Raw genomic sequence first — 25,958 nt, 5'->3', positions numbered from 1 at the left:
GTTTCTTAAAGACAACCTACATGTGTTTACCACTGAGATAAAAAGCTCTCACAACAATTTCAGACCAAAGTTGCAGCTTTATAATAATAATTTCTGCATGAGATAAAACATAACGTCAAATCCTGACAGTGTCACAGAAACTATTAGGCAGGACTGCTCTGTGTGTCGTACCTTTAGCCAGGGGCTCAACTGTGATCTTCTCACTGTTGTTGCCATGACCGGCAGCTGTCACAGCAACCACCCAGATACTGTACTGTCTGTTTCTAGCCAGATTGGGGATCCTGTAGAAATAGGCGTCTGGAGATGCTTCAAATTCGCTCATCACCTGTAAAATAGAAAAACAGAGAAAAGATAAATGTATCACTGGGTAGCTGTCGTGTCCAGAGAGCCAGGAAAAGGGTTTGTATCACATAATTGAGCAACACATGAATGAGGTACATTAGACCACACACTGCAGGAAGGCAGATTTGAAAGAAATTTCTTCAATCTTTTGGTAAATAGATGCTAATACCATGGGATGCAGGTTTGAGCAGAAGACGATGTATTTCCTGATGATGCCGTTAAGTTTGAGTGGAGGCAGCCAGGACACAAACACAACAGAGCTGCTGGAGGCCGCTGCCTTAACCCCTGCTGGAGGACCAGGAACTGAAGAAGAAGAAGAGAGCAGTTCAGATGTCACAGGAGTTCATATATACAATCCAAATCTCCGAGTGTATGACTTCTGATCCTCGATTTATTTGAAATCTTAAAAAGGATGTAAAAATGTAGTGTCGTACCATCCTCTTTGGTTCGGACGTAAATCTGTTCACTGCGGACTCCGTCTCCAGCGTTGGTGAAGGCTAACACCTGGATACTGTAGTTGGTGTACTTCTCCAAACCGTCCAGCTCCAGAGACGGCTGATTGGTGGTCACGTTTCTGATTTCTCCCAGTTCTGACACAGACAAGGATCAATGTTAGGATATTAGTTTCATGTATTTAATGCTGAAATATTGTCCCAGTCTTCCTCCAGAATCATCAGGGGATATTTTGTTAAGTTAAAGTAATTTATGTGAAGAGCTCCTTGATATGGAGTTCTTTATAACTCAAAATTTGCATGCTTTCTCTTGCTGCGGTTCCTCTTCTTCCTTTCTCTCTTCTCTTGTGCTCTGTCACTCAGAGCTGAGGCAATCGGCCTCACTAAAGTATAACATTGTGAATTTTTGATGGAGATCAGACTGCAGAAAAATACAGCTGGTTTACATTCAGGGAAAACACATAGGAAGGGCACACAGTGAGGCAAAGACTGCAGATGATGCTCATTCAGTTTGCTGAAGTGTAGCTACATTTATGTGCTAATATGAAACTAAATATTTTCTAGTGTGCAGTTATACTGACAGATTCTTATTTATGTAGCTGTTTACACTGATTAGTTAATGAGCCCTTATTCTTAGTTTTTTTTTTTTTTTTGCTTTAACTGTTGTTGACAAAACAATAAAAAAAATTAAAATTACACTGAATTAAATAACAAGTTTAAGTCTTGATATCAATATAAAAGTCACCCTGCTTCTGCAGCTCAACCAATATATAACAATACCACAGCTTCCCCTAGTGGATGGACCACAGAAGGCAGAAACACAAACCCAGAATGACTGGGCTGTCACTTAATGTTCAGAAGTGTTGATTTAAATACCTCCATCAGGAAGGTTGGCCCAGTAGATGACTCTGTATCCCTGCAGGTTTCCGTTGAGAGACTCTCTGGGAAGAGGCATCCAAGACAGAGAGATGACCTCTGGGGACTTTGCCACAGCCAGGACGTTTTCAGGGGGCCGGGATGGAACTACCAGACGCAAAGAGAGACAAACGTGCTGTGAGTGGAGTGGAAACAGGAGTGATGACCTGGATAATTTGATTGAAATGCTTATAACATGTATCATGGTGAAACAGCAGTTGGTGATTCAATTTGATTTTTTTGGCATAAAAACCATTAATGTAAAATATTGTTTAGTTCTTAAACGGTTTTAGCCATTCACTATTTTAGAGTTTTGAACTCTCCAATGAAAAAAGAAGAAAAACATTACAAAGTTTAGCTTATCTTGTAATAAAATGCCAATTCAAATGTACTACATACACAATGTTAAAGTAGAGTGGGCATAATGATGGGTATAAATATCATTTTGTTAAGAGGGTACACTTTAAATGAAGCTAGATAAATGATACAGAACCTGACTTTATATGTATTTATTATCATGAAAATAAAACTTATATATCAATAAGTCAATACAGTCAAAGTTGAGCGTGGAAGAGATCAAACCATGTATAATGGTTGCAGTCAGTGTGTGATTTTTTGGGGGGTGATGGTGGGGATCAATCCCTCCTTTGGTTTTTCTATTCCAACCACAGATGAATGAATTTGAGATGATGCACAAAAAGGAAAGCCAGAAAGACTACATGAAGCATATCAGAGCAAACTGTTTACTTAATCTAATTAGCTAAATTATTTCAATGATGTTAAGTCTTAATCAATAAGGTTTTGGGTTACATTTTACAGTCTGAGTTGCCTGTTTGCCCTAAATCCTCTGCCATGTTTGCATGATCAGGCCTTATCCATGGTCCTGAAACTTAATACATCCATCTCTCACATCCAAGGATCGGAAAATGAAATGTTTCATGTCTTTTTGGTTTGAATTAAAGATAGATGTTCAACTCTGCAAAATGTAGGAGGGACTATGATAAGCTTAGAAAAGAATTAGGCCTGTGGATTGTTCTTTCAAACATTGTTAACTTAAAAGCGAGTGTCTCTTCCAGAAAGTGTGAAGCAGCAGTGTTTGATTTGAGACAACACTGCCCTTTAAGATTTTATGCACTGCTCTATTAAGTACATTGTGTACGTGGTGTATTTCATATAAGTGTACCAATGGAAGTATCCAATTTGACACACAGCACTGATTTTATGATGTCATTCAACAGATGTCCATTAGAGGGCAGCCTTGCCACATGCATCTCGTGGTGCTGGTTGAGTGTTGAAGAACTGTATAGAAGGACTGGAGGTTGAAGTTTGGTTTGTGAGTTAAAATATTGTTTTGAAAAAACAAGATGACCAACAAGACGCTCCCCCAATTAATAAAAATAAAAAAGATGATGTCAATGTGTGAAAAAGCTCCATAATCGTATGAAAAACTTCAACTGGATCACATCATTTAAAATCCTATGACTTACCATCCTCCAGAGTTTTGGTGACCACCTGCTGAGACGATGGCCCGGTCCCTGCTCTATTTGCAGCCTGAACCACCACGCTGTACTGAGTGAACTTCTTCAGGTTGTCCAGTGTGATGCTCTCTGTGGTGTCGCCCGTGGTGTCCACGCTGATGATTGTGAACTGGTGGCTTCCCCCAGGGCTGTACTCCCTGAAGCCCACCTGGTAGCCGCGGATCACACCGTTCTGCAGGTGCTTCTGGGGAGGCTGTAGGAGAGGACAGAATGAGGAAAACTTTTAGGATATTACTTAGAGGTGGATTAGTTAAGCTTTACACAAATTATAAAAAAATTGAATTTTATGGCAAAGACCACTTTTAAAGATTAGCAAAGTGATGGATTTTGACTAAATTATCTACTTAGAAAATAGTATTTTACTGTATTAGTTATATTGCTTAATAAGTGATGGGACTAAATAATTATTTTTCACTGCCACAGACTATAAGGTCAGTCCAAACTAGCAACAAACTTTCAGTCTGTACCATAGACTGTAAAAAAAATGGACGTCCGCTTGCTCGGCTTGAAGTGAGGTCTCCACAAAAACTGCTCCCCCTGGTGGCTGGCTGCAGTATAGGTTAAAAAATCTGGCTTTCCAGTCATTCCAGGTGGGCGGTGGTCAACTTTAAAAAATTAATACATCTCATAGAAATATTTCTCACGTCAGATTGTTGTGGTGATTTGAAGATATTATTTGGCTGTCTTGTCTAATTTTCATTTTCATTAGTTATACGAGGTTAAAAACGAGGCTTTATGTAATGTTTAACGATGACTGACAGCTGAGGTTCTTATGTATTTTTTGGGGGGATTGTAAAATATGTCTGGAGGTAGAGTCAGGAAGTGGTTTGACTCTCGAAAGAAAAAAAATAATTGTTTTTTTTGTCACCCAGCTCCACTCTGATTCTCCCAGAATCCCTCATCGTCTCTACTGCGCAGACTCTGGCTCAAAACTGCTACAATGGTGGCGCCTGAGACGGCGGTATTTTGGCTTCAAAACCGTACAATGATAAATGGCGGAGCCACGCTGTCCACTCTATATACAGTCTATGGTCTGTACGTCCTGAGATGCTTTCACCTTCGATGGCAAACACTTTTTTTATCAGCTATAATATAAAGCCCTGTCTGCCTAGACAAAGTGTATGCTACTTCTCTGTAACAAATCAGTATTATTAATGTCATTATCCATTTAAATGCTGATAGTAAAATGTATAAATTTTGGTCTTTACCTTCCAGGAAACTTTGATGCTTTGTGGGGAAGTGGGTTCCAGAAGGACATCCTGTGGTGGGCCATCAGGAGCTGTGAATAAATCACATCATTCAGTAACACTGAAAAGACGATCCACCACTGAGCTTTTCCTCCGCTAGATGGCGCCATTGAGTAAAGAATCTTTCTCTTCCTCTTCTAAGTACTCTGCAGTTACCTTTACTCAGTAATTACACTGAAATAACTTGTACAATGATCAACTTTAACCTTTAAAATAATGTTGAAATTGTTATAGATTTCTTTTAAATCATGAGGTTTATGGCTTTATTTAAGCAATGAATCCAGAAAAATGGGACGTTTTAATGTGCTGCTGTGCCTTCAGGGGAACATTACAGGCAATAGACATAAGTGAATGCTGATAGAGCTAAAAGCAACTGTGAACTCATATGTTTCCTCCGATATAAAAGATGATGACTTCCATTTAAAGCAACCATAAAGTAATAATGAGCTAGATGGCTTAGCTGGTTTGAGGGCCAGAGGGAAATGTAAACTAAAGCAGAAGATGTCTTTCCAAACCTTTTCCAGACAGGGTGTTCATAAAAAAGCTAATAATGGCAAAATTAACACCTTTAATGAGCGATGTGGAGAAGTTGGGGTTATAGTGTTTTAAATAATCACTCCAGCAGCAGCAGGAATTCTGCCTTAATGTCTGCAGCGCTCTGATCCTTCAATGAAAATCTTATGTGAAAGCAGGTAAACAAGCCCAGTTACCTGCTTCATCTGTAGTGATGGTCAGCTCATTGCTTGGGTTGCTGTTGCCAATTATGTTCTTTGCAACCATGCGAATGTTGTAAGTGGAGGAGGGGTGGAGATCGATTATAGTGGCCTGGTTGAGCTGTGGTGACACATCTTTGGTTACCTGGGCTGATAGCCATGACGCTAAAAAAACAAAACAAACAGAGAGTGGTCAATAAGTCTATCTGATGACGTAGTTCTTCATAACTCTTAGCTCAGTTTGAGCCGCTGCTATAAAAAGTTTTTACACTCAAAATACACCCATCTCAGCCTGCATCTACCTGATTTGTTCTTGCACTCAATATCATATCCTGTGATGGGGCTGTTGCCATCAAAGCCCATAGTCCAGCGGAGAGCTATGGTCCGATCTTTAACCTCCCGAATCTCCACCACTGGAGGGTCAGGTGGTTCTGGAGAGAAGTGAGAACAATACACACTGATGGCAGTGTTTCTGAGACAGAAAAGGCAAGTATGAGGAGCAGAGTCTCTCAAGTGAATCCAAGACTTGCAGTAGCTTACCTTGTACTGTCAGCTGTATGATGCCTCTGTCCTCACCAAATGAGTTGATGGCATGACAGGAGAAAAAACCTGAGTCCTCACGAACAGTGGGCATGATCTACAGAGGCACACACACCAAATGAAGACCAACTGTTAGATGGAAAAGGAACATTTCGCAATTTTATACCATACAAAAATACATGTTCCCACTCCTTAACTACTTTCTATGATGCCACGTTTTATCACAACACCTACCACCAGTGTTGAGATGACTTCGTCAGCCACTTCTTTGACGGTGACAACGTATCGGCTTGTTTCAGGGTTGATAATGCGTTCCTCTTTTTCCCAACGCACCATGATGGGTTTCTCCCCTTGAGCAATGCAGCTCATCTTCTTCTCCTCGCCCTGGGTAGCCAGAGTGGTGTTGGGGTAGGAAGTAATCATGGCTGGAACTAAATGAAAATGACAGAGATTCAGATTAGGAATATAGAACGGGAATAGAATGGGAAGAGAGAGAAGAGACATGAGAAGAAGATGAAAATGAAGATGTCAACAAAGAAAAGAACATCACCTTTTCCCCACCTCTCATTTAACATCACTCTGGCACTCCACTACACCATCACATGCATCTTAATCTTTACTACTCATCTACTTTAGCCAAGCAGCAGCTTAATTGTACTAAAGTATAAATAAAAAACACATTTCTTGTCTTGGTAAGAAAATTCCATTCCTCATTTTCTCTGAATTGTGACAATGCTTTAAGCACTTCAGAGCTCATCATGAACTCATATTTTACTCCACCTGCTTCCCACAAAGAGAGACTAAAAACTAAAGCCTTTAGGTAAGCCAGCGCCTGCTTTGATAATGACAGCGAATGATAACGTGCTGCTTTCTGAGGATGAGGCAGAGGAATAGAAGAGAAAGTAGTGACTCCTGACTGAACTCCCATCGGTCTGAGCGTGGAGCCGGTCTGGCTCTACGCCGTAACCGCACACCAGGCTCATTAGAAGCATATCCAGCCTGTGTGAGAGTGAGTGTGTGAGTGTGTGAGAGTGAGCGTGTGGTGCTCAGCAGAATGAGTATCTGTTGTAAATGTCTCTCACCAAAACAACAGAGTCTGGACTCACACAAACACTATTCCCATTCTTGCTCTTTCTTTCATTCTGTTTTTGATTTTCTAAAGCAGTCCCCTGAGTTTAAAGCTCACTGAGACTTTGAGGTATTATTCACAGTTTAATGATTTCTGAAGTGCAGAACTCGTGATTTTGAACACAGTGATGTGTTGCAGTTCTTTTTTTGGGTTTAATCTAAATGAGATTGGTTATCTCTTTAGATATAATATATACATTGATGGTAGTTGTTTGATGTTTTACACCCTAAAAAGATCTTAATTAGTGAAGTACATGAAATTCTTTTCAAGACAAAAACTGATTAAATTTAACCAAAGCTCCAGTCTGCTGTGTGTCCATAAAATACACCAGCTCACTTGCTTTCTCATGGTTAGTTCCAATAATGTTCAACAAACAAACTTTAAATAGCACGTGGAAAAAAAGAGAGCTATGAATGCACAGTGTATAGTACTGAGCTGCAGTTAGTTGAACAGATTTGTATTATTATTATTATTGAGATTATTTATATAGTCAAAAAATATAAGCCCATGTGGAAGTGTTAAAACCTGCAGTTCTCCGAGAGTCCACTTGAGACTGGCTGCAGAAACACTGCAAACCATAAAACACACCAAGCCAGGAAATCTGATTTTGAATGCAAAAATATCCATGTTTACAGCTTGGTGCAAAAAGAGGCTTGGGTATAAAGAGTGTAATGGCTGATTTTTTTTTTTAATAACTCACTATACTCAAATATATTAAACTCAAAAATGTTGCTAATGTAAGGGCATGGCAGACTTGACTGGCATGGTGGCAGTCTGTAACTGTCTTTAAAGAGACCAAAGTCCCACCTCTTTACCAACATCTTCCTAACTTGAGCAAAGCTAGGTTAAGCTCAGCATTTCCAACATGGCCTCCATCTACAATGGGCTTCAGAACTTAATATCAGAAACAAAGGGGTGATGTCACAGACACTACATCTATATAGTCATACATCATACAGTCTAAGAAAATTAGCTAAATCATTTAACCCGTTCCTCTTTGTAAACATCAGTGTTAAATACCTACAGTACCATCAACCTGTCATCTACAGTAGTAATACAAGCTAGACATGTTTATTTACTTGATGAGTGGATGCTGGTTGGACAACAAAGGAGGAGAAACAGAAAAGGTGTGGTTGTTGTTGTAAACCATCATGGCATAGTAAAAACTTGGCAAAAGAGGGATCATTCGTATTGTGCACTCAGAAGCTTCCTGCCCTCAAACAAATACAAGGTAAATAATATCTAATAAATAAAATCAATAAATAAAAGCTAATAAAATGAATAATAGATGAAACGTTATCATTGCCTCTAAAATTTCAGCAATAAGGTTGAGAAAGGGAGCATGATCACTACATAACTAACTTTTCCCCATCTACATGCCTTTAATTTCAGATTGTCACACCAGGCTTGATAAACTGAACTTTACTTTTGCACCTTTCTTAAATACCAATTACAGTAAAATACTTTACAATTTCTCAAAACGCAGCTGTTGCTACAAAAACTATCCAAAACTTATTGCATGTTAAAGAGAGACATTATTATTTCGTATGAGTCCTGTAAGATGATCTGATGAGGATACTCTAATACTCACTCATGTTTTAATTTGGTGTGCTTTAAAATGGAAAGACCACATTGATGAGAGTTAAAAGAGAAAAGTTGTGGACCAGAAAACTGAACTGGAAAGCTACACGTAGCACACACTTGGATGTTGGAGGCCTGCTCTAGGAATGACTGCAGAACGTGTGCGTGAGTCAGTGTATAAATGTCTGTACAGCCCTGAATAATGTGTCTGTGTGCATGGTTGTGAGTGTTATACTGTGACTGCATATGTGTAAGTGTGTGTGGATGAGAGCGGCTGTGTCTGGGGGAGCTAAGTGGGCGAGCACAGAGAGCAGAAAAGACTTGTGCTCATGACACATCTCAGCCACACTACACGATGGAGGAGAGGGAGAGCATGTACCCCTGCAGCGCTAACTATGATCTTTCTCCCTCCCCTTCACTTGCTATCTTGCTTCATCTCCCCCCTAAGGCTCCCACCAGGACAGCCATGATTTAATGATGAGAGAGACCACTTTGATTATTCATATGCAGCAGACGAGTCAGCTGGACGAGCTGTTGTCCCATACAAACAACCACTGTACAGACAGGCAGATTCACCAACATACAAAGATAAAAACAGAAGAAATGATGTTAGGCGTTTGAACACTTTGCAGGAGACTTCGGAGAAATTAAAAGAAATAAGAGGGATGCACGCTCATGATTAAATGCCAACCAGAGAAGGCAATGACTGACAAAAAAAGCAGAAAACACTCATTTATAAATCCCATTAATTCCCTGGGTCAAATAATGTTTGTAGATTTCTTCATAATCATTTGTTTTGGCTTCACTCAGGCACCCATCTGCTACCATGAGTGCCAGGAAGGTTAGAAAATCACAAGTCAATTAAAGCACTTGAATTCATAATGGATCATATTATACTATAATTGTCTGAATGACGACGTGCATAACAACGTTTGAATTGTCCTGGTGTGTTTCCCTTCACCTATTCTGCAGCACAACTGAGACAAAATGCTACTGACTGCTCTTGTTTTAATGGCATTTATCACTACGGTGTCGCATAACTTAAAGAGATCAAGCTGCCTCCTTTTTTAAAGCAGGCAGTTTGTGTGGAGGTTGTCCAGAAGTTTTCAGGTATGAATTTCTCTCCTGTAGCAACAGACATTCAGCTGTTTTGGTACAAAAAAACTTTCAAGTTATCTTAAGCAAGCTAAGGCACTTTTTTTTTTTTTTTTACCTGTTTTAGATTATGGTGATCTTTTGTACATGCACAACTCTGCATAGTGTCTCCATATGGTTGATGCTGCCTACTATGCCTCCTTGAGGTTTATTACAAATTGTAAACATCCGACTTGCCATTGTGAGTTGTCCTCTCTGGTTGGATGGCTCATACACTGGTACACCTTTATTCACAAGGTAATTCTTGGTCTGCTTTACCCCTATTTATGTGTTTATATCATGCAGAGAAGTACAGAACAGTGTTCTTTGCATTCTCAGGACCTCTTTATGCCGTCAGTCTCAGTCCCTTGGGGCAGAAATTGGGAAAAGGGCTCTAAGGTACTCTGCACCCTCAGCCTGGACTATGCTGCAAAATGACTGAAATTTAAGAAGATGGTGTTCTTAAATGTTTTTAAATCTAAAATAAAAGACATGGAAGCGGATTCCATAGGATGTCAATGTTTTAGCTCGGCTCTTTGAACAACTGATTCCCATAATGACTCATAGATGGTTCTACTTTATCCCATAATGTTGTGCTTTGTAAATTGTACTTTGTCTCTCTTTGTATTTCAGTCTGCAACTTTGTGATTTTGCTGCTGCTGTCTTGGTCAGGTCTCGCTTGAAAAAGAGTTTTTTTTATCTCAGTGGGACCAGCCTGGTTGAATAAAGTTTAAATTAAAAAATAGAATAAAATAAACAAATAAAAAATGGTGGTGCACCAGCACAGTTTCTGGTCCGGTCACCAACAGTCTATAAAACCATCCTTTTCAGATCGTGTGGTCACTCTAAATTGCAAATGTGTGTTTGCATGTATAGGTGGTCTGTTTCTATACGCCCACTCTCAGCTAGTATAGGCTCCAGCCCCCCACGACTGTAAGAAGGAAAAGCCGTAAAGATAATGGATGAATGTAGTAAACTATGCTTGACAATATTATCAGCCACGCTGCCATATCAGTCAGTCTGTTTTTCCATAGATGTATTCTGTAACATCAAATCAAGAGTTAACAAGCACATGCATAACAAACAAACAACAGAAACCCTCCTACACAGACAAAAACACTCAAACGTGACTCCTCATACAGAGTCATTCCTTTTATCGTGCCGGAAACAAAACTCCAAAGGGTTAAGACTCATGTGTGCATCTGCAACTGTGTGCATGGGTGTGTGCATGTGTGTGTGTGTGTGTGTGTGTGTGTGTGTGTGGGTGTGTGTGTGTGTGTGTGTGTGTGTGTGTGTGTGTGTGTGTGTGTGTGTGTGTGTACTCTCACCCCTCATCAAGCCCCCCATCATGATGGAATGTGTCAAACTTGGGACTGCCGACGTTTAAACCTCATTTCTTATTCACTCGCAGCCCCTCCCTCTCCCTCGCTCCCCACACCATCATCCCCTCTCCCACTGCCCCCACACAGGAAATCGCTGATTTATTTTGCATAGCAACTATGAATTTTAAGTGAGTCCTATTAAAAGACTCTTCTCAGACCTTTTTCTAAATGTTATTGCTCCTTAACAGGGGCTATTTTGCCCCATTCAAGTCTGAGGTCTTTGCAATGCAAGCTACCATCAACATGGCGGTTGTCTGTGTATTTAAAGAGAAGGAGAAAGGGCAGACAATGACAGCACCCAAGGCTTTGTGTGAGTGTGTGTGTGTGTGGGTATGTGTGTCTTTGAATTGAGTCCTTAATTGTGTATTAAACTGACCCTGATTTATTTGTATAAGCACACACAGGTTTGTGTTTACGTGTATGAGGAATACTTCAACATGTAAATATGCATGCAAAAAACTGACATTTGTGCAGTTTCCTATCCCTTTATGACCTTGAGTATGTATGTGTGTGGATGTGAGGCTGAAACGTGCTACATGTTCATGTATTCAAGATTGCGACCATGTGTTGTAGACCGCAGTATCTAAAATGTTCTACAATCTGCACCCTTCTTGGTCGTGCTTCAGTGGCCCGAGCTGAGGTGAGCCAACTTGCTTCCTTCTCATCTCATCTCTATGCATCCACTGTGCAGCACTAGCAGGGCCCCGGGCAAAACGTAATCTTTTTGATAGCCCATAATTGCTCGGTTGATGTATATTTTTTAATATCCAGCAATATTGCAGGGGCATGGTAATAAAACACAGGCGGGTAGTGTGAGTAGGAAGAGGGGAGGCTGGGGAGAAAGAGAGCTGAGGGGGAAGAGGAAAAAAGGAGAGGGAGGGAACAAAGACAAAAAGGTGCTGACAGAAGATGAGGGAGGTACAGAGGGATGAGATGGAACAGAAGTTACTCTTTTCTGATCTTCTTAGCAAAGTCATGTTCTCCTTGAACTTTCCACCACTGGACACTGCTGGAGCTTAATCATGTGTATAATTGTAGAAAACATGTTTCTGCAGAAGCTGGCACAGCTAAACCCAAAATTATCTTATGAGCTTTATAGTGCAATTTGTTCAGTAAATACTAAATATGCCAATACTATCTATTGTAATAAGAATATTATAACACTATTATTATAATAATAACTTTTGCTTTCAGGTCTTATAAGTGCCAGGTATCTAATAAACAAGCACTGCCTCCATTTCCTTTTTGGAGCTGACTCCTAATTGACACATTATGACGAACTCTGAAGACACATCAAAAGCAAAATAAAGCTAAATATTCATTAAAGTACTTTATTTTGTACAGTATCTTGTACTAAACATTGAGGCTAAGCTCTACACAACATAAACCTTTCCCACTTTTGCAGCTTAACTTTTCTAATAGCAAATAAAATCAATATCTTTGAATCTCTTGTTTTTGACTTTTTTAACAGTCAAATTAAAAGACAACTACTTTAACATTGCTAACAACAGCATTTGTAGAGGATTAAAACTTATTGTCCAGAACACAGAAATGCTTATTGAGCTGTGGAAAAGATCTTCTCCAAAAAGTGGGCTTCAGTTAAATATGAGGATTTGATTTTGCAGCACAAATGGAAACTTGTTGATTCCACTTTGCATTAAAAAATTTAAGTCATACATAAAAATTATACAAAGATTGAATAGTAAATATAGGAATATAATTGTATCTGGCTTTAGATATAAAATAGCATAAGTTTACTACATGAAAAACACCACATTTCAGCAATGGTTTCTGTCACTTCAGAAGTCTATATTGATCTTGGAATTTATTTCTTAAAAAAAGGACTAAGTGTTAAGTGTAGACAATCTAAAAATTGATGAAAAATGATTCATAAATATGTATAAGTACCAAACCTGATATTTTTCTGGGATTACAGGTATTATTCAGAGAAGTCTGTCACTGTATAACTGTATTGAAGTTAGCATTAAAAGACGTAGACACATGAGAGACAATTAAAGTTGGCAGTAAATGTATAAGAGTTTCTAATTAAGCAAATCATGTTTCATTTATGCCTTTCAATTTTTCATGTTAGGATATCTAATGTACATTAGATAACAAGAATGTAAAAATAAAAGCAGACAAACATGCAAACTGCTTTCCCCTGAGTCCCTTTGCCGGCCTCTAATTGTAGTATTGACAGATTTAAATGAGGCTGAAATGCACTTTAGAGTTCCAGCGTCTCTCTCACACATGCACTTTCCTACCCCGGCGCATGCTTGTGCAGACACAATGCTGCACAAATAAAGACACATTAAAAAACTCAAGTGTCCCTGAGAAAATATGAAAACAATTAATCAGCATCTTCAGGCATAAATTTAGGTACAAAATGTACAAAACATGATCAGTTATTAAGTGATAATTGTGCAGCTGAGCCAGCATGGACTCAGAAGCCAGCCCAGCAGCAAAGGAAGACAGCGCAGTATAGTACTGGAGGCCGAAGAACTTACACCTGTTTCCTCTAATTTGAATTATTGCAGCAGTGGATATGACACATCAATCCTAACTGAATCATGAATGACTAAGAGGCTTTAGATGACACTCAGGAGAAAGGCAACTCTGGAGTAAATTGACTGAGAATGAAGGGGGCCCATATTCACACACATGTTTGATCCATATGCAGTGTCACTGATGATGACACATTTAGATGCTGTGATGAAAGCATTGTTAGCTGGGTGCAGTATTTATCACTGTTTAATATTTGGTCTATGTGTGATTCAGGGATGAGCTGATGATTAAAAAAACCTTAAGAAGATACTGAGGAATCAAACACTGAGAGCTCCTGGGTTTTTGCAGCAAGACATGTTTTTATGTTATGAAACATGTTTTGACAAGCCTACTTACTGTATGTTTATGAATCATTTAAAAAGTCTGAAAATGGGGTTTGTTTAGCACTGTTAAAATAATTCTAAATGCTCAAACAGGAAAGGCCTACATGGGCGAAATTTCATAATTGCTATAATCCTTCACTTTGGACTTGTTCTGCAGAAATATTGCAAGGAACGAAATCTGAAGTCACTGGAAATATTTCAGTTGAAGTCATTTTATGCAGTCTTTCCCAGAGGGACAGATAAATTAATATGTTGCTATAACTATAAAGATAAACGAATGTTATTTTTTTTAAGTTTTAAGAGAATGGGGAGTGGCGTACGGGAAAGAGGCCACAGTCTGGTTTCAAACCCAGGCCGTCTGCGGGTGAATGTCATGGAGCGCAACCTGGACCACTAGGCCATCTGTACTCCAAGTTTTGTGTTTTAACGCATTGAAAATTAATTTCAAGTAAAGTGAATGGATTGAGAACATATAGTTTAAGATAATATCCTGTTTTAGAATGTTATTGATACATCTTGATAAAATAAAACATAAAAATTGAAAGAGTAATTTTATATACAATATTCATTGTAAGTCATGTTATCGGACTGCTGGATATAAGTGGTTAGCTTTAATATTTAGTCTTTGAAGGAGAGCAGTGCAACCATAGCTCTGAGCAGTAGCAGAGTAAACACCCTCTCTTCTCTACCACAGATACAAGTCTCTAACAAGATCAATAAAAATAAATCCATGGCTGCTAATAGTCAAGGAAAAACAGAATACACGTAAAGCAGGTCACCTTCAAGTACGTCCAGTTCAGGTATGTTGTTGTTGTTTGTCTTCTCTAAACACAAAATATACTGTACAACGAACAGCAGAGGGCTCTCAGCAGGGTGGTGCAGTGGGATTGGTGTCAAGGCGGCTGAGCAGAGTCTTTATGTGTGTGTGTGGAGGTTGTATACACATTCACACACACACACACACACACACATGCATACACACACTCACAGACAGTGGGGAGAAAGTAGGCCAAAACAGAAAGCTTGATTGTGCTCACCCTGCATGCCTCATATTACCACCACTGTTTCCCTGTTTGACACAAGACCTTTTTCACTTCTACATATAATTAGTTCAAATAATTAAAAAAAGTTTAATGCTTGGATTCAGAATTGCTGCCGTGAGTCGAATATAACGCATTTTCAGCCCCAGTTTTCTCTCTCTGCTGGGTGAAAAATCGAGAAAGAAATGTTTGGACAGCCATAGGTCAACTTGCTGCATAGCAACTGGGTGCTACAGTCAGCAAACTGACCTATGAAAACACAGAGAGCATGTTCATCTCTTAGCCTGCTGCTGCAACCCTGACAGTTTCACACAGCAGCAGCTCCCAACCATGTACACTGCAAAGCCTAATTACAGTGACACATGAATATCCATGACATGTCAGCTGATATTAAGGATAACAAGTGCTGATTTTTCCAGGAGGAGAATTTTGGACAAAATTATTTCACTGGCTTCTCTTTGAACAGAAAGGTCAGAGACCAGGGTCAGTTTCAACTTCCATCCCACCAGACTCAAATACTTGTAACATTCTCATACTGTAATATATCTAGTTCTTTGTGATTTTATTTAAGACTTGTTCCAATGCTAGGAAAGAAGAAAAGAGAGAAAAAAGAATGAAAGAAAGACAGAGGTGGAAAAAAGGTTGCCCATCAGAGGAGGTCCTCCAGTTAGACAACATGAGCACAGAGCCCCACTCACATCTGATCACCATAAAATGAGAAACCACTCCTAGCACTATAGAGAAACTAAATGTTACTATATGCTAATGCCTACTGGAGGAAAGAGATCAGTAGTTGGGGTCATTCAAATGCCAACTGCTTAAGAAAGCAGCAAAAACTCTCATACATCCATACAAATACCAATATACTCAGAGCATTGGCCTGCACTATTTCAACAATGCTGTACTACTTAAGCTTGTAAAGTGTTTATTTTAGCCCTTCACTGGCAATTTAGACCAGCGAGATGATGCTTTGAATGGATTATGTTTATCATTTGCACAGCTTGCATATTGAATTACTTTTTGGATCTCCCTTGGTGCACGACTTTAAGACGAGCCATTTTAAAATCCTTTCACAAGGATTCCTGACCCTGGTCCAACCCAGACATTAAAATACAGAATCATTACTGCCTATCAGCTGTTATTGATCATGCATCAGGCGCAGGCTCTTACTTTTGACAGTGAGGTACATGGACTTGCTGACATCAGCTCCCACGTCGTTGCTGACCTTACACAGGTAAAAGCCGTTGTCGTCCTGCAGCACATGTTTGATTAGAAGTGAACCATTGCTCAGCAGCTGGACACGGGAGTTGCTGTTCAGTGGGATGGGCTGAAACTGAGGGACACCAGCACCTGGTGCAATGACGAGAAAGAACAAAGGGACAAAAAGAAACACAACAGAGAGTAAAACAGTCAGTTTCAGAATTTATAAATGTAGAAACATGTCAGTATATTAATCTGTTATTCTAAGCGTAGATTAAATAAATAAAAGGATCAGAGAACAGTTAGCTGAACTTGAGTGTGTCAGTGTATGCCTGTGTATGTGTGTGTGTGTGCACGTTCATTTGACCATGCGTCTGTGTTTACAGATTTGATGACAAAGCCCGTCAGATTTAGGGAGGTTCGTAAACATGTTTCTTAACACAGGGCCTAAATCCTTAAATCGCCAAACAGCTGCTGAGCACAGTGAAGCAGGCCAAGCTGCTGATGTGATGCAATCACAACAGACATAATGCTCGTGTTTAACAAGACAGCAGACTGGTGTAGACAAAACACAGGCAGAACAGAGGGAGAGTAGGGAGGCTTTGCATCGCTGTTGGCCTTCAGCTCTGGGACAGACCAGTGAGAATCAGGGATGTGAAATGCAGCTAGGCAAGAAAATTTTCTCCATATTTATTCTTCAGTGTCAATTCCCTTGATTTATCTAATACTTTCTCTTGCTGAGATGATAGACTCTGATGACTTAGCAATAATGATTATATAAATGGTCTTGGACACATTTTTAAGATACTTAAGACAAGGGGAGTCTAATTGAAAAGGCAAGGATCTGTCTGGTTTGAGGATGAGTACAGTAAAGCTTTCCTCACTTATCTCCTTAACTCTCTAAAGTTCAGTCAATCATTATTTGATATCTATCACTGAACCATTGTTAAAATCAATGGCCTTGACATTTTGTACATAACTTGACCTTGTTCCATTTTTTAAAAGGGAAAGTGATATAATCATTCTTCCCTTATGGTCTGACAATGCAGTGTGTCCTTCTGCAATGACACTGATTTAAATTTTAAGACTTTGTATTTATTTATTTCTATTTAACCTTTATCATACCAGATATATTACTATTGAGATACAAAACCTCTTTTAAAATTGACAATGTACAGACAGACAATGTAAGTAACCATTACATCAGTAAACTAGAAAAGCACTCAGAGAGTGCAGATCTCTTCGAAGCATATTGTGATTGTAACGCAACACTTTAGTCCTACTTTAATGTTATACTCCCTTTCAGCACACTGTCTGCTACTATTTGATGTTAGTTGCAGGTTTATACGATAATTTATTACCTGACAATAAACAAAATTATGATGACCCAGTACATATTTCATATTCTGGATCTTAGTATCCAAAATATTGCCAGGATCTAGATCATACTTTTACATCGGTCAGAAACTATGGTGACCTTGTCTTGTATTGTTTTGCAAAGCAATTTGACTATAAGTTATGAACACATATGGTAAAAACGGCCCTATCTCACAATGATAAAGAATCCTTAAAAAAATCCTGGAGCCAGACGGTGATCTGAATCACCTCCAAAATTTAATCACTTCTTTCTTATCCCATTTTGAGCATTTCCTGAAAATTTCATCTAGATCAGTTTTTTACTTTTTGAGTTTTGTTGTTCACAGACAAACAAACAGAAGGACAAACTTTCCCAAAAAACATAACCTCCTTGGAGGGAGGTAAAAAATTAGCAGCAATAAGTGGTATACCGTAACCGTAAATGCAGCTCATAGATTGCTGATTCCACTGGTTAGAGGAGACAATTAAGCATATAAAATGGTATTGTCAACATAGATTAAATAGAATTGAATCTTTAATATTTTTGCATAAATTATTGGTACGATCAAATATCATGGGACCCAATATGCACCCCTGCGTGTCACCAGTTTGTATAATAAAAAAAGTATAAAATAACCATCATCTCTGACACACTCTTTTTTTTTCGAACCAGTTTCCACTAGTACCTGCTGTTGTCACTCTCTGTAAAAGAACAAAATAATCCACATGTGCAGATAGCTTTGGACATGTCTAGGACAGAAAGTTTTTTTTTACAATCAATGGCATTCCTGATAACATATAAGACCTTTGGGGTAGCAGTGACTGCCATGTCTTTCCCTTAACCCCGTGGGTTGTTAGGTAAGCCTAAATCTTTTAACTGATAACTGGTTAGCCCTTACCTTGACAACAAATGATCAGGTTAACATCTTTCAAGTGGCCTGCCCTTATGTTACATTTAATGATGAAAGCACTGTATTCCACCTTGCACATGTAGTATTAAACACATGTGTGAACTAAGCCAGACGTTGCATGAGCTCGTGTTAAAGTAAGCGTGTAGAGATTAGGCTATTTAGTGAGCTGTGGGTTTTTCTTTTTAATTAAAATGCAGTCAAGTGGCTGTGGCGAGTAAAGGGTCAAGTGGTGACTTTGTTCCTGCTCCCCTGGCTCTGAGAAAGAGACAGAGGGAAGGGGAGAGAAAGAGCAAGGGAGATGCATTCTTCCTTGAATTATGGATTTTACATACCCAAATGGTGCAAGTCGTTATGCTAATAGTAGTTGACCTTTACTTACTGTTCCATATCTCCCAGAGACACTCATCTGGCTCTTAGCTACATCTAGTGCAGTAAAAGTATGCCAGACAGCTATTCTCTGGACAAACTACACTCCAGCCTACAACAAATTAGACAATAACATCCCAAGCCACACACACTGAATATATGTTTTCTGAGGTAGGTGGTTTTCATCGCCTCTTGACTTGGACTGGAAATCTGAGGTAAGAATAACCCGAGGAGGACCCTGAACCTGCAGGTTTTCCTAATCCCTCTGCTGGATAAATAAATCTTGATGTAAAAACAATGACTGCATTGACTCAAAGAGACACTGCTGAGCTCCATTTCTACATCCTGATCAGGATGGGTCAGACATTACTAATCAGGCATGAGGCCTTGTTTTTTCCACACACAAACACAAACAGGCAGACACAAGCGCACAGTCACACACAAATCCAATCAAAGGGTCAAAAAACAGATCTGATCCTGTCTCATGCCTTTGATCTTAGAGCCTGGAACACACACACACACTTACACACACACACTAACGCTCATGCACCACTCTTCATTGGTTGTTGTCCCTCTGTTGGTGAAGCTTTCATCCCTAGTTATATGGATGATGGAACAAACACCTGGGGCCCCTCTTCATCTGCCCTGCTCAAGTGGCTGAACGCACCTGCTGCCTCCCTCCCTGCCCGTCTGTTTCCTGGCGTTCCATCTCGGCCTATGTGTATCTGTTTTCTGTCTGTTTTTATCTCTCTCTTCCTGATGACTCTCTAATGATGCAGGTGGAACCCCCTGCAAGCCCCCAGCCCATGTTTATAGTACAGACGGCTGTGTGTGTGTGTTTGTATATCAAACACATATATTCTGACTCTGGGAAAAACAAATGGAACCCACTCATCTGTAAAAACACAATTACAGCTGTACCAGCTGCATGCAGCCCTCACCTTCATCCACACCTGCTTTAAGTTACACCAGACTGAGACAGAGTTGTGGTGCAGTCTTACACGTAACTGTGATGTGGTCTGAAAAAATCCTCATGATCATCAACAATCATGCTATCCTTAAAGACTACAACTGTTAAATTGTCTTTTTTGCTCGATACATATCAAACATATTTTTTAATTTTCTGATTGTCCTTCTTTAGAGAGGGGGTAGGGGTGTTAGACCATAGACTGTATGTAGAGTGGACATCGTGGCTCTGCCATTTATCATTGTACGGTTTTGAAGCCAAAATACCCCCGTCACAGGCGCCACCATTGGCAGTAGAGACTGTGCGGGATTCTGGGAGAATCTGAGTGGAGCTGGGTGACAAAAATATATATATTTTTTTCTTTTGAGAGTCTAATCACTTCTTGGCTCTACCCCCCGACATGTTTTACAATCCCTGAAAAAAATACACGAGTACGGCAGCTGTCAATCATCGTTAAACATTACGTAAAGCCTTGTTTTTAACCTCGTATAGCTAATGAAAACAAAAGTTTTCAGAAAAAAGAAGACTTGAATACAAGACAGCCAAATGATATCTTCAAATCACCACAACAATCAGACGTGAGAAAAATTTCAACGAGGTGTATTAATTTTTTAAAGTTTGACCACAGCCCATCTGGAATGGCTGGAAAGCCAGATATTATAACCTATACTGCAGCCAGCCACCAGGGGGAGCAGTTTTTGTGGAGAACTCACTTTGAGCCGAGCAAGTGGTCGTCCATTTTTTTTACAGTCTATGTGATCGACGTGCAAGTAATGATGATTGGCTAAAGGTAGAGTTCAATTGTTATGGTAGGCCACTCAGTGCTGGAGTTTAAATAGGTGGATGTTGTTGTTTAAAATCTCGGTGCGCCGCTAAAAGCCACGCAAGAGAACTAGATGCAACACTGGCAAGTCTGGAGGGATCTGTCAAGTTAAAACTGGCATTTTCAGGATGGAAGTACAGACACTACTTCACATCATTGATGTAAAAGGCAAAAACATACATGTGACGTGAACATTATGTCCCAAAGCAAAGTGTTTGTCTGTGTGTGTTGTGAGTAACTCACTTTGCCTGTATCAGGCCAAAAATCTTAATTCTTATACTTATTTAAAGGTTTTTCAAAAAAGATGGCCAATAATGCAATAATTACTTTCCCTGTTAGCTAATTAAATTTATGAAGGAGTAACTGAGCTACTGATTCTATTACTTTTTTGGGGAAAACAATCAGTAACTACTTTAACTAATTACTTTTAAAGTAATTTGCCCAACACTATTAATAACACTGAATGTAAATTGCTATGAATTTCTATGTTGCATCAATGCTGCAGACTGTGTACACAGGCACTGAACAGAGCGTTCCAATTGGTCAAGACTGGGCCATGAAAGAAGGATAAGAGGGGTTGTGCATGAAAGGCATGTCAACTTCTGATGCATACAGGAAATAAACTGTATTTATAATCTCATCTAACTATATTCACACTGCTCCTTAATAGTGCAGCCATAGTAAAGCTAAAATGAAAAAGCTTCAGGTAGCTCATGATGATACACTCAGAATCTTTCTCAAATTATCAAGATAGATGAGTGAGTGTAAGCTATGTGTTTGTGTCAAATAATGCCCCCTTGTTTCATACTGTGTTGAGAAATTTCAGTTACAAATGCATATGTTGATGAATTTATTCTCAAAATAAAATCATGAGGCAGCTATTCAACCCATATTAAACTTCACAAAGTACATCTCTTTCTTTGGAAACAATTGAAAAAATACCAGTTTGTGTTTTAACAGTTGTGAACTGTAGCTATTTTATCTTTCTTTGACATGTATTGTATCCAAAATTATTTATCTCTAATTAATAATGTATTTTAGGGTGCGGTCACACGGCTGATATGGGCCTACAGGGCTGACACATGCTGTGTTTCTGTACCTTTGGAGTGTTCCCATACGATAGTGGGTGGTGGGTAGCCTTCTGCTGAACAGTTCAAGGTCACAGTTTTCCCATAGATCCCGTCTTGATCTTCAGGCTGAACCACAAACTGAGGAGGAACTGTACAGACAGATTAATGAAAGTTCAAGTAGGTGTTGATACATGCTATGTTTTTACAGCCTGTGTTTCTCTACAGCACAAGTCAGTGTTTCATTAACAGGCAGTCAGTCAGACAGTGGCCCAGAATGAAACCCTCTGCACGTACTTGAAATAACAAAAGTCCACCAGGTTCCATCAGTTACATAATCTGTTCCTGTGTGCTTCCTCACCTCTCACAATGAGCTGACTTTGGTGTTCAACAGCAGCTGCCTCATTGCGGGCAATGCAGGTGTAGTTGCCGTTGTGGTCTGGTGTCAGGTTGGAGATGCGCAGTGAGCTGGTAAAGTCGATGTTGTCCACAGTCACACCCAGGCTGGCGGGGATTGGCCTTCCATCTTTCTGCCAGGTGATATCCAGGGGTCGGTCACCGGACATGACCACGCAGGGGATGAACACGCGCTGACCGATGGTGAAACGCTGAAACTCAAAGGGCTGAATGTAGGGGGGAACTGAAAACAGAGGGGAAAAGAGACCCACAGAGCTTATTCAAAGACTGTTTTAATTCACCAGATTCGGCTACAGGTCAGGTGTCTTTTTCTCAAAGTAGTCCTACAATCTTCAGTCTTGCTTTGAGAGGAGGAGCATGTGGAAGCAGATTTCTTCATTGGCAGTAACGTTTAGGAAAGGTTCAGTAGTTCATGTTACCAGAAACCAAACAGTAAGAGATGAGTTGTCAGAACATGCATGTTCCAGTTATATAAATATTTTGACAGGATGCAGGCAATAAATCAAGGATTGTTCAAGAGAAATTCAGCCATAGTTCATTTCCATGAAGAAGAGTGGATTAAACAGAAAACAATGATGTCGCTGGAAGGCTAAATTCATCAGGAAAATCTCCTACGCATTGGCGAGCCAGCCAGATTTTGGTCTGAGGGGTCAAGGGCGCTTGCGTGGTGTATGCCAAGGCTCTCTCACAATGAAAGATCAAGATCAGAATAAGTTGTAGCCTCTAATTTCATGTAAATGAAAGGCTGCTTAAAAATGTTTTGGTCACACCTTAAACATAAGACAAACTAAAAACTGGTATTTTGAAGCAGCAGGGGCTTGGCCAAGCATCTAGTATGAGTTTGTAGAAAGAGTGGCGGGTATTCAAGTGCTGGCCATTCTTACCATGGCCAGTGTGACCGTGCTCTTAAAAGTGGAATGAACATGTGTGCAGACCATTGAGATGAGCTGAAGAAATGGTTTGTGTTAAGTTGTTATTGGGGAGCCAACTGACCACTGGGTTGATGTGTGTGAAACCAGCAGCCTGGCCCGGGCTATTTGAAACATGATGAGGTTTGGCTTTAATTCAAGATACTGCTCAGTTGGAGCCAAGTGAGGCTGTTAAGACGCTCAAAAAGTTTGGTCTGGGCTCGTCTGCCTAAGTTTGTTCAGAGATGTGAACTGTGTATTGTGTGTTGAACAAAACCCACAAGAGGCTGAAAACTGAATCCTGGGTCGAGTCATTTTTCTGATAATTCATCAGGATAATCTCCTGCAAGCGCAACAGACGTGAATATTGAAGCATTCTGCAAAGTTTCAAATTTATTCTTGGACTGAAACATTTTGTCCTTCCAGTACAGAGAGCTACAAAACCAAAATGAAGAAAAAAATACGGAGCCAGAGAACTCTGAATGAGTCATTCAGACAACTGAAACTAAACATTTCCCCTCAAATATAAATATCTATTAATCATTATCCTGCTACAATACACACAGATCTGAAATGTTGATTACACAATCAGTTCACATTATGTGAAAACAAGTGTTTAAGTCCATCTGTCTGTATAAAACAACAACACAATTCTAAATAAGATTTATCTAAATTGCCTCAGCGCTACTCACTGGAAAACCTTCAGCTATCACACAAGTCATCTTTGTTTGAGTGTCCAGTGAGTTCAAATAACAGTGAAATAAGCAGCACTTTAGCACCTTATTTAATTCACAACAAAGTGGAGATAATGGACTCCAGGGATCCCCAAAGACACTTCCGCATTTTAAGCATGAGCAGAGTAAATTAACAAATGCACTCGCCCACTATAGCACCTCTGGGAAGTGTTGCTTTATATCATCACTCTCTTTTTAGCTCCCACTCCCTCACTTGCTCCAATGGAAAGTGTAATATAGTGACAACAACTGAGCATATTGTAAAGCAGGAAGGAAATGGGGCATAATGGGAAAGCCCTTTTTAGTATAACCCATTACAGCTGTAAGATCTCAGTGGAGATCAGTCGCTTGGCTCAGCTGCACTGATACTATCTTCATTTGATACCATGATATCCTCAGGAATATAACGCAGATTCATTTAGAGAATACGGTGTAGTGTTAAATAAAGACCCTTCTACAAGTTGTGTATTTAGCAATGGGTTTTCTAAAAATACAATTATTAGATTCACATTTATGTAAAAAAAAACAGATGTGCCTTTCATTTCCATTTGGCCTTATTAAGGGACCTGGAAATAAATCATAATCCCACAAACTGTGTATGAAAGAAAAGATTAAATGTTGCCAAACACTGAACCACTTTAGCTGAGCCTAATTCCACTGTTTGTTTGTTTTTTGCATGACTGGATAAAAAATTACAAAAAAACGTTTCCTAATACTTTTTGAAATAATAGTCAAAGTTTTTGCATTGAGCATTGACTATAATTGGGAGAAATAAAAGTGGTTGATAGTTCATTATTTTATTCTCATGCCTCAAATACGTCAGATACGTTTGCACTCCGACTCTGTTCTGTTGCGTGTTGTGTGGTGATTGTGTTTATCAACTCACACCGGCTGCATGTTCAGTCTGGCAAAACGCATGACTGACAGACAGCTGGAGTCGCAAGACCCCAGAAGTTTCCACATTTCCCACTCCATTGATAAGCCTCTCTACATTCATGTTGGACTGTAAAACCTCAAACCTGTTGACTCCTAGTCTGGCTCCTCTTTTTATGTCCATTTGTTGCTGTAGTAATCAAGTTAAATACTCACTGATTTGACATGGTTTGATCTATTTTGAAAGTGTTTTTAAGGGGTTCCCAGTCACAACTTTCTGTCTCCCCTTCGCTGAATGTATGCATCACAGCTCTGTGCCTGGAAAAAATAGGATGCAGAAAGACTGCAACGGAACGAATCCAGTGTCTTCTGACTAAAATGGAAACCTATCTGATCTGTTGCCGTGATAAAGCAGAGACGGACTGCAGATGCATCTGTTGTATTTCAGCCGTTAAAAGGACAGCAATGTGTAAAGCTGAGGTTCACTGGTATAAACAATAAACAAACATTTATAACTTTACACAACTAAATGTGACGTACCTCTCACACGAAGATGCACACTCTGAGAGTCCATCTTGTTGGGCTGCACCATCACCTTGCAGTTGTACTCGCCAGCATCAACCTGCTGCACATTGGTCAGCTTCAGAGTGCCGTTGTTTTCAAATGCTCGCTGTCGGTGGTTAAAGGGCAGCAGAGCCAAGTTTTTGTACCACTTTATAGAGTAATAAGGGTAGCCTATCACACGGCAGTGAATAAAAGCGTCCCTTCCGGCAATGGCTGTGATGTTTTTCATTGGACGAATGCTGGCACGGCCTAGAGAAGGACAGAGAATGAGAGGAAGACCCTCCATAAAGCAATTCAATGGAGAGGGACATCAAGTGAATGGTGCTTTGTTTTCAGTGTTGTATGCACACATATAAAATTAAAATAACTGTTTATTAAAAATTTGAAAGGGGAAGGATTAACTTTGGGTAAAACATCGATACATAATCGGTGCCAGACACCTAACTACTGATTCAGAGGAATGCTTAGTTATTGCTTTGCACATTGGTCCTACCTCTAGATTTTAGACTTAACTCAAAAGAGGAGGTGACAAAACGACAGCCATCTGTAGAAACATGACCATTTAAATAATACTGCATCCCTGATTCCAAGTGTAACTCAGCTCCCTACAAATATGACAGTAAAAGCATTCAATGTCTCATAAAATGGAAACAGAGTAATTGCTTTATCATCAGATTGTAGGGAGTTGAATTGGCTGCTTCAGTAAACACACGCAGACACAGACGTGAACTCTCACTCACACAAGTAATACAAGCAAACCATAAATAAATTTATTCATACACACAGAAGAAATATCATTTCTCCTGGCAATTTACAAACCAGCCAGTTTTGGACCCAATATTGAGCTATTCTTGTGTGCAGCAAACCAGGG

The 25,958-nt window shown here is 39.6% G+C and overlaps 1 protein-coding gene across 4 annotated transcripts in view; it reads right to left on the bottom strand.

Annotated features, from left to right (window-relative positions):
• Nucleotides 1-25,958, bottom strand: part of dscamb (Down syndrome cell adhesion molecule b) — a 124,741-nt gene that overhangs the window by 15,056 nt on the left and 83,727 nt on the right. For 2 of the 4 annotated variants that reach the window (XM_074678857.1, XM_074678859.1), the window contains exons 8-21: nt 25,064-25,336; nt 21,953-22,231; nt 21,624-21,743; nt 16,072-16,251; nt 5,982-6,178; nt 5,748-5,844; nt 5,510-5,638; nt 5,205-5,372; nt 4,456-4,526; nt 3,197-3,440; nt 1,671-1,817; nt 777-932; nt 506-645; nt 172-325 (exon numbers count right to left, since the gene is read on the bottom strand). In XM_074678857.1, the coding sequence (XP_074534958.1) occupies nt 172-325; nt 506-645; nt 777-932; nt 1,671-1,817; nt 3,197-3,440; nt 4,456-4,526; nt 5,205-5,372; nt 5,510-5,638; nt 5,748-5,844; nt 5,982-6,178; nt 16,072-16,251; nt 21,624-21,743; nt 21,953-22,231; nt 25,064-25,336 (2,355 nt within the window). The remainder of the gene's footprint in view (nt 1-171; nt 326-505; nt 646-776; nt 933-1,670; nt 1,818-3,196; nt 3,441-4,455; nt 4,527-5,204; nt 5,373-5,509; nt 5,639-5,747; nt 5,845-5,981; nt 6,179-16,071; nt 16,252-21,623; nt 21,744-21,952; nt 22,232-25,063; nt 25,337-25,958) is intronic. The other 2 variants (XM_074678858.1, XM_074678860.1) reach the window with 1 other exon arrangement.

This window comes from Halichoeres trimaculatus, unplaced genomic scaffold (genome assembly GCF_033239565.1).
Source record: "Halichoeres trimaculatus isolate MK-OKI-2021-1 unplaced genomic scaffold, fHalTri1.1 fHalTri1_scaffold_9, whole genome shotgun sequence".
Classification (NCBI taxonomy): domain Eukaryota; kingdom Metazoa; phylum Chordata; class Actinopteri; order Labriformes; family Labridae; genus Halichoeres; species Halichoeres trimaculatus.
The sequence above is the reverse complement of the archived record's forward strand: the minus strand, read 5'-3'. Positions and strand labels throughout refer to the sequence as shown.